Source organism: Salmo salar, chromosome 14 (assembly GCF_965601325.2).
Source record: "Salmo salar chromosome 14, fSalSal1, whole genome shotgun sequence".
Lineage (NCBI taxonomy): Eukaryota > Metazoa > Chordata > Actinopteri > Salmoniformes > Salmonidae > Salmo > Salmo salar.
In genome coordinates, this window is record NC_138304.1 from 90,935,865 (window position 1) to 90,945,233 (window position 9,369).

Genomic DNA, 9,369 nt, shown 5'->3' on the forward strand with positions numbered 1-9,369 from the left:
TAAATTGTTGCATGTATATTTTTGTTCAGTGTAATTCCAATGTTATCCAGTTTATGGATTAGTCATCAGCAGTCTTTTTCTCATTTATTTTTCTCTTTTGGGGTCGAGTTGATTCAGATCCAAGAACAGAGAATGATGCTTGTTGGCTTCATCTACTCAGTTTGTTTCTGGTGGTGTAACATCAGGTTGCAAGCAATGTTCCCTCCAAACTGCACACTTCCTCCAGGACTGCCGCACAGAAGAAATGTCATGCCACGCAGAGACACAAGAGATTGAATCTCACTGAGTTCGCCCCATTAGTTTTCACTATATAGATTGTTTTTTCAGTGATCGAATCAACATTATATCAGCCCCATTTAAATGCAGGAGAATTACACCAGAGAGAACAGACTGACCCTAGCCCCCTGACACATAGACTATTGCAGCATAGATACTGGAGGCTGAGGGGGGGGGGGGGGGGACACTGTGGCCCTGTCCGACGATACCCCCGGACAGGGCCAACCAGGAAGGATATAACCCCACCCACTTTGCCAAAGCACAGCCCCCAAACCACGAGAGGGATATCAGGGCTCTCGAGTGGCGCAGCGGTCTAAGGCACTGCATCTCAGTGCTAGAGGCTGTATCACAACCGGCCGTGATTGAGAGTCCCATAGGGTGGCGGACAATTGGCCCAGTGTCGTCCGGGTTTGGCCGGTGTAGGCCGTCATTGTAAATAAGAATTTGTTCTTCAATGACTTGCCTAGTTAAATAAAGGTTCAATAAAAAATATCAACAGAGCACCAACTTACTACCCTGGGACAAGACTGAGTATAGACCACGAATATCTCTTCTACCCCACAAGCCCGAGGGTGCGGAAAACAGGACAGGAAGATCATGTCAGTGACTCAACCCACTCAAGTATAGTATATTGCAAAAAGCCTTGGCATGATGTGACGCGCCTCTCCTAAAGACGGCTTGGAAGAGCACTAGTAAGCCAGTTACTCAGATCCCATAATAGGGTCAGAGGCAGAGAATCCCAGTAGAAAGAGGGGAGCCGGTCAGGCAGAGCCAGCAAGGGTGGTTCATCACTCCAGTGTCTTGCCGTTCACCTTCGCACCACTAGGCCAGACTACACTCAATCATAGGACCTACTGAAGAGATGAGTCTTCAGTAAAGACAAAGGTTGAGACTGAGTCTGCTTCTCTCACATGGATAGGCAGACTGTTATATAAAAATGGGTCTCTACAGGAGAAAGCCCTGCCCCCAGCAGCTTGCATAGACAGCCCAACAATCCAGCCAAAGGCAAGTGTGGGTAGCTGCAGCCCCGGAGTGGGTGTGTTGAAAGGAGTGGGTGTATGGAAAGCAAATCAGCTAATTTGGCAGATTCTTTGCCACTCAAGAACATTTGGCGTGGCTGATTGGGCTGCACGACGAGAGAAGCCGGCGACCAGTGCACTGGTGTTGTAGCTACATGCCTGCTGACTTCAAGTGCTTCCTACCGCTACTGGGTATCACGGTCGTGCGCCGGTGGGAGCTAAAGTGGCCATTTTTTCTTTTACATTTATTTTCAAGTAGGATAGCAGCCTTCACAATAAATAACTAATATTGATCGTCGTTGGTCGTTAAGACATTAACAGCGTACAGACGGTAGGCAATTAAGGTCACAGTTATGAAAACTTAAGACACTAAAGATGCTGAGGCCCAACTCGGAGGAAAATCTGTCTCCCCTCCAGCAGGTAGCACTGTTTTACCCACCAAGGAAGGTCAATGAGAGTGTTGGATTTGGTCAAAATTAATGGGTGAGGTTTATTTGATCAAATATAAGTTTCGTAGTGCTTAAATTGTTACAAGTGTACTGATATAAGACGTGAAATCCCGGCAACTATGAGAAAAAAACTATCTGAGATGGCTTTGCATATCCATGGCATGAGGTTAGAAGCATAGCATCTCTCTCCATTGAATACAGACAATTGACATTGACAACCCTCATTGAACGTTACAAAAACAATAACGAGATGTATCCACCAATCCACGGAAGGATAGACGGGAGATAGACAGCCCACTGTGCCACTTTGTGGACAACGAGTCTTATTGTTAGGGCGGAGAGATATGTATCTTGTCAGTATATCCATAATCTTTGTGGCAGCTCAGGGCTCAACCCCCTTGTTTTCGTTCAAAGTGAAAACACTACACAAGTGGCCGGCGTATGATCGCCCACGAACTGCAGATTTCACCTTTAAAGGGGCAATCTGCAGTTGCTACAATAATTTTTGGACTTATAAATGAATTAAAACGGATTTATTGTTGAATATAACGTATAAATGCCTCATGAGCTTAGTTTAACTGTCACACCCCACCACAACCCAAAATATAAGCGTGTTTTACTCCAATATTTGTAAACATTGTACATGTAATTCATGATGCTTCCAGGATGGTATATTACAAGTAGAAATGTTATTTGTTACTCATCCCATACAAATCATTCATCCATACACAAAAAAATAATCACTATATTATCAAGGATAAACAATACTTTAATAATTAAAACCCATTCATTTATAGATATTCAGTTGTAGAATTCATTACATTAACAGAATTGAACAGTTTATCCCTTGTGATTATGACAATTTCACTCGTATTTTCACAATCCCAACTTCAATATGAGGCTGGCAAGAGAAGTGACCATCATTTCAGAATGCATGCATCATGACACTGGGCACCAGCATAACAAAGTCCCAAAATGACCTCAGTGTAGCTAGTGACGCACGAGATCGCCAAGAATGGTAAAATAGACATAGCAGGGCAGCATACCAAGGGTGTAAAAAATGTACACTGCTGATCAATATCCATGTATGGAAGTTCATTTTCGTTTCATATGCAAATGTTTCAGTTCAGTTGGGCCACACTTGACGACGACTTATGGTGTCCTTGACGACGTTCATTTGGATCGAATAAAAACTAGCAACAGACAAAAGAAAAACAAATATGCAAAGTTGTCACAGAGGGTTTGATGACCCGTAACTCCCAGTTCACCAGTCCTTAATTAACATTAGAAACCCCATATCCCCACCATCTCAACTCTCATGAGCAGGAAGCTAGCGGTTCCTCTAGTCCATCAACTACCCCCATCATGGGAGCAGCCTAGATGGGATTTTTTGGTAGTGGAAAGGCAGATGCTCTCTAGTGGTGGACAGTTGGACAGAACCACAGCGCTAGATGTTAGTCTAACTCAACGTCAGAAGAGGTCTTCTTCTTCTTCTTCCTGCCATGTTTCTTGTGCTTCTTTTTCCTCTTCTTCTTTGATTTGTCCTGTTAACATTTACAACAGTTGGATAAGTAAGTGTTAAACTTCCATTCTGCTATGTTTTTGTATAAAATCTGTCGGTGCAGAAAAATATTAATTAGGCAGTATTGTATGTGGTCCTTTGTGGCTCAGTTGGTAGAGCACGTCACTTGTAACGCCAGGGTAGTGGGTTCCATTCCCAGGACCACCCATATCTTAAAATGTATGCATGCATGACTAAGATGCCTTGGATAAAAGCATCTGGATATATTATATTACAAATGTGTTACATTTTAAACAATCACAAGAGTTAGTCATGTAGCCATCTGCTGACTGAGGCATGTTGCCATTTTCTGGACATTTGCTAACATACACTACATGACCAAAAGTATGTGGACACCAGCTCATCAAACATCTCATTCCAAAATCATGTGCATTAATATAGAGTAGGTCCCCACTTTGCTGCCACAACAGCATCCAATCTTCTGGGAAGGCTTTCCACTAGATGTTAGAACATTGCTGCAGACCCTTGCTGCCATTCAGCAACAAGAGCATTCGTGAGGTCGGGTAATGATTTTGGGTGATTAGGCCTGGCTTGCAGTCAGTGTTCCAATTAATCCCAAAAGTGTTTGATGGGGTTGAGGTCAGGACTCTGTGCAGGCCAGTCAAGTTCTTCCACACCGATCTCGACAAACCATTTCTGTATGGACCTCACTTTGCGCACGGGGCATTGTCATGCTGAAACAGTTTGGGGAAGGACCTTTCCTGTTGCTTCAAAGTTGGAAGCACAGAATCGTCTAGAATGTAATTGTATGCTGTAGCGTTATGATTTCTCTTCACTGGAACTAAGGGGTATAGCCCAAACCATAAAAAACAGCCTCAGACCATTATTCATCCTCCACCAAACTTTACAGTTGGCACTATGCATTGGGGCAGGTAGCGTTCTCCTGGCATCCACCAAACCCATATTCGTCCGCCGGACTGCCAGATGGTGAGGTGTGATTCATCCCTCCAGAGAACACGTTTCCACTGCTCCAGAGTTCAATGCTGGCGAGCTTTACACCACTCCAGCCAACGCATGGCACTGCGCATGCTGATCTTAGGCTTGTGTGCAGCTGCTCAGCCATGGAAATCGAGGACAGACGATTGTGTGGCCTACCACTCCCTTGGCTGAACAGTTGTTGACCGGGGCAGCTCTAGCAGGGCAGAATTTTTACAAACTGACTTGTTGGAAAGGTGGCATTCTATGACGGTGCCATGTTGAAAGTCACTGAGCTCTTCAGTATGGGCCAGTCTACTGCCAATGTTTGTCTATGGAGATTGCATGGCGGTGTGCTCAATTTTACACACCGGTCAGCAACGATGTGGTTCAAATAGACTAATCCACTAATTTAAAGGGGTGTCCACATAGCTTTGTAAATATAGTGTATTTTGGTCACTAGTCACTAAATCTGACATACGGGAGTGGCCGTTTTCATCCTGTGGTTAGTGTATGCTTATCTGACAACCACTTACTGCTGCTATTTTTTCTTTCTCCTCATTACTTCTCTTTCTCTTCTTGGGTTCACCCTACAGGGACATTGCAAAAATTAACCAACCACAATGTATGGGGAAAGTCCGTTGACAGTTTCCTAACGTCCAATCAAAAAGTGCAGTATTTCACAATGATACAGAATGCAAAAAAAGTTCCCTCCATATAATACTTAAACTGCAGATGACCTATGCCCTCCAACGAGGAACAAAAATACATCCCATAAGTGGTCATCTAAGTCAATACGTAACACATTATTTTCAGTCATAAAACATGGCAAATGAATATAGTGGCGACAACGGTGAATGTACTTACACCCTCCTCCACTTCTGAGTCAGCCGACGACTCCGAGGATGAGTCTTTATGACTTTGCTCGGCTTTCCTCTTCTTCTTGCGGCTCTTTTCATCCTGAAGGTTAAACATTTACAGCCCTCAGTTCACTGTAGCCCAGCATGTTCAAAAACTTCTTCAGGCAGCAATTCACAAAATAGGACTAACAGCCACACGAATGTCCTTAAATTACCTTTTCTTTCTTCTTCATCTCCATCTCCATCTTCGTCTTCTTGGAGAGAAACAGAATGAGAGGGAAGGAGCCCTTTTTTTGCATACAAAACATGAAGATATAATGAAGTACTCACGTAACAAAAAAAGTTCAACTTTGAAATGAATGAACAGAAATCAAACAATGGCTGAACAGAGAAGCACAATGACAGTGAGGACCAACATAAAAAGAGGGATGTTAAGAAGATGAAATAGTGCATCAACCAGAACACAAGATCTAGACCAGAGGTATCCAGGTGGACGTGACCAAAAGAGATTAAGAGTGCAGAAATGTCTTCAATTAAAATGACATTTCATTATGTAAGGAAATAGGTTGAATACTCTCCACATCAAACTAACCTTGCTGTCGGGCTCCGATTCTACAGTTGAGTCTTCTGATGCTTTCTTCGAGGAGGACCGCTTCTTTTTCCGTTTCTTTTTGACACTCTTCTTTTCATTCTGACCAAACAGACATCAGATAAAAACTCAGTTTCAATCTATCATATTTACCCTCTTTGAAATAGTAGGACAATATTTAACTGGAAACGCATTGAATACGATCCATTACTTTCTCAATATTCATAAAGGGGTTAGAAGCCAATACCCAAACAAAATATCAACAGTATAAATGTGTTGACAATATGTATTCACAATACTTCACACAGCTCTTCATGTCTACCTTAGAAATACAATTACTTCTAATTTATAAGATTTCTATGGTGCCAATAGGGTGGCTGGGAAACAGTATGGCAAGCTGACACAGACTTGTCACCAAATACTCTGGTACATACCTCATCTTCAGAGTCTGAGGAGGAGCTGCTAGAGGAATCAGAACTCGATGAGGAGGAGGAGGGAGAGGAATGCTTGACCAAACACAATGAAAGCAGAGCTCATTAGATTTGAAGACAGCAACTGACAAAGATACCTTTGTGAAAAGCGTACACTTTAGATGACAGAAACCACTACCGCAAAATGCATACCAACAGTCTTCAACAACACATTGGAGACCGCTTTCCTCACCCTGTTGGATTTCTTTCCCTTTTCTTTCTTTCCCTTCTCTTTCTTCTTTTTCTAAACACAAAACAGAGATCTGGTGTGAGAGGTGGATACTTTAAAACAAATGTTTGTATTAGAATGTTAGACATGGATAGAACTGGAAGCATACCTCTTTCTTCTCCTTCTTCTCTTTCTTCTCCTTCTCTTTCTTCTCCTTCTCCTCTTTCTCCTTGTCAACGCCACCTAGTAACTTCTCTCTGTTCTTCGCCAGCTCTTTCTTCCAATTCTATACAAAGCAAATTGTGATATTTGAATGTAAGAAAAAAATAAAACACTGGATTTGTGGTATAATAACGACCGGTCAATAAAGTACAATTGTTGACATTTGAACAATACCTCGTTCATTTGATCCTCAAAGTCCGCCAGAGCTCTGGAGCCTTTCTTCTTCCTCTCTATGATCTCTTTCACCTCTTCCCTGATGAACAAAAACCATCATCACTCAATGAAAATTAATGGATCACAACTGATGGTGATGTAAGCCTAGGTCCAAACATTCAAGGGTATAGCAACATTTTATTGTGACTTGCTGGCAGCATTTCATAGCGTGTAGCCTATTACTATAAGACAGCAACGCCTTACCACCCCGATGTACACACATAGGATCCACCATGTTGCCCGTTGACATTATTCAGTAGCATCAATTAGGGTATGTCCATCTCGCCAGTTATACAACCTGGAGCCCTTTCAGGCACAAATCCTGGGTCCTTAGGTGTGTTATCTTATGCTTACCATGTTGGCCGTGGTCTGCTCAGGTAATCCTGGATAGACGGTCCTGCATTGGGTGCAGGTCCCTTGGCTCGTGATGCAGCTATGGGGTTCACATATGACTGAAAACAAACAAGGAAGACAGTCAGACATCTCAATGATGACATCTGGCTACCGTAGACAAGAAACACTAGTCTAGACAGGATTGGAAGCATAATAACACAATATTTTGACCTGGCTAGGTTGGATCAGTAATTTTGACTTGACTGTCAATACCAACTCTATGGCCTTTCCATACAATGGTAATGTTAATACATGCATAACATAGAAACAACGTAGACAGCCAGTCCGGCCAATTCGGGTGATGAACTCGAGCCTAGTTGGCAGGCGTAGTTACAGCAATAGCTAGTTAGTTGTTTTTTTCCGACTGCGCGCTTTGGATTATGTTGGCAGAACAGGCACAGGATGTGCTCGCTAGTTCGCTATATTATTATACACTAATTAATAACATAACTAGATATGTCGAACTAAATAGTTAGCTACGTTAGTTCAGGCGTGGCTCCGTTTAGCGGTCCTTCATGCGACCTGCTAACGTTAACTTGTTCTTCGGTATCTGCCAGGTTAGTTTGCCTACCTAGCTATATTCGTTCGATATATATATATATCGTATGTTAAAACAACTCAAATTTCCGCACCTTTGATATAGCTAGTTTTAATGGGATTCGACTTGTCTGCACACTAACGTAAACTACTGTTAGCTAGCTAACTTATAGGGCCTAGTTAACAAACCTAACGTTACAGGCCCATGCGTTCAGTGCCAGTTAGCTATAGCCAACACGTTTGTTTGTTTTCATGCATAACGTTACAATTTATCGTAAAAAGCTAAATATCTACATGCCTGTAATCATTAAACACGTGGCTTACCACTCTATTGTCCCTTTTCCCCATTTCTGCAGATTTCGCCTAGTATTGGGCGAATATCACTAAATTGAGAACCGTAGCATGCTTCCCGTCGTTAGCCACCACAACAAGCGAGCTTCTCCAGCTACGTAGCTAGATTCTCTGACGACGACGGACATACAGACCTGTGATGACTGCCACCTAGCGGTAAATACACATATTAGATTGGATTAGAGAGACCACGTACAGGGTTGCAGATGTATGTAATGACAGGGTACAGTGAAATTATTGAGCTCCGAGCTCCAACAATGCAGTACAATGTGAAATAAAACAGTACAAATATAATAGAGGGGGGAGGGGGGACAGGTAGCTGACTAGTGATGATGGTCTGTGGGTAGAAGCTATTGGCCAGTTTTACAGTTTTTGCCATGATGCTCCTATAATGCCCATGTCTGAGTGATGGAAACGGAGAGAACCGGTCATGGCACAGGTGACTGGGGTCCCTGATGATCTTCTTGGCCTTTCTGTGACACCTGGTGTTGTAGGTGTCCTGAAGGTCAGGCAGTGTGCACCCAGTGGTGCGTTCAGCTGAGCGTACCACCCTCTGTAGCACCTTGTGGTCTGTGACACCTGGTGTTGTAGGTGTCCTGAAGGTCAGGCACTGTGCACCCAGTGGTGCGTTCAGCTGAGCGTACCACCCTCTGTAGCACCTTGTGGTCTATGGCGGGGGAGTTGCCGTACCTGGCTGTGATGCAAACCGACAGTATTTTCTTGATGGTGCTCCTGTAGAACACTGAATGCCCTCGGGGACCGACTGAAGTTCTTCAGAATCCTGACTTTGAAGAGTCGCTATTGTGCCTTCACCACAGTGTCCATGGGGTTTGACCATTTCAGCTCCTTGGAGTTGTGTACGCAGAGGAACTTGAACTTTTTGACCGTCTCCATGGTGGCCCAGTTGATGAGGATGGGCGCATGCCCAGTCTGGTACCTCCTGAAGTCCACAATCAGCTCCTTTGTTTAGCTGACGTTGAGGTTGTTTACCTGGCACCACGCCGAGTGCCTACCTCCTCCCTGTAGGCCGCCTCATTGTTGTTGGTAATCAGGCCTAATACTGTCGTGTCGTCAGCAAACTTTATGATGGAGTTGGAGTTGTGTGAGACCACACAGTCGTGGGTATACATGGAATACAGGAGGGGGGTGAGAATACCCATCAGGAAGACCAGGACCCAGTTTGCATAGGGAGGAGATCAGTCCCAGGGCCGTAAGTTTTGTGGTGAGCTAAGTCGGCACTATGGTATTGATAGGCTGAGCTGTAGTCGATGAACAGTATCCTCACATATGCATTCCTTTTGTCCAGGTGGGTGAAGGCAGTGTG

The 9,369-nt window shown here is 43.7% G+C and overlaps 1 protein-coding gene across 2 annotated transcripts; it reads right to left on the reverse strand.

Moving 5' to 3' along the window:
* Positions 1–2,492: 2,492 nt before the first annotated feature.
* On the reverse strand, positions 2,493–8,184 carry fam133b (family with sequence similarity 133 member B). 2 transcript variants are annotated; one of them, XM_082961269.1, is made up of 11 exons: positions 8,019–8,184; positions 7,119–7,216; positions 6,726–6,804; positions 6,499–6,615; positions 6,354–6,404; positions 6,125–6,196; positions 5,694–5,792; positions 5,317–5,352; positions 5,109–5,201; positions 4,778–4,831; positions 2,493–3,288 (listed from the first exon to the last, which is right to left on the reverse strand). In XM_082961269.1, exons 1-11 carry the CDS (start codon positions 8,040–8,042, stop codon positions 3,199–3,201), a joined length of 813 nt encoding a protein of 270 aa, XP_082817395.1. In that variant the 5' UTR covers positions 8,043–8,184; the 3' UTR covers positions 2,493–3,198. The 2 variants fall into 2 exon arrangements, with proteins under 2 accessions (XP_082817395.1, XP_013998239.1); XM_014142764.3 differs by having other exon boundaries at positions 5,317–5,388.
* Between the last annotated feature and the right edge of the window lie 1,185 nt (positions 8,185–9,369).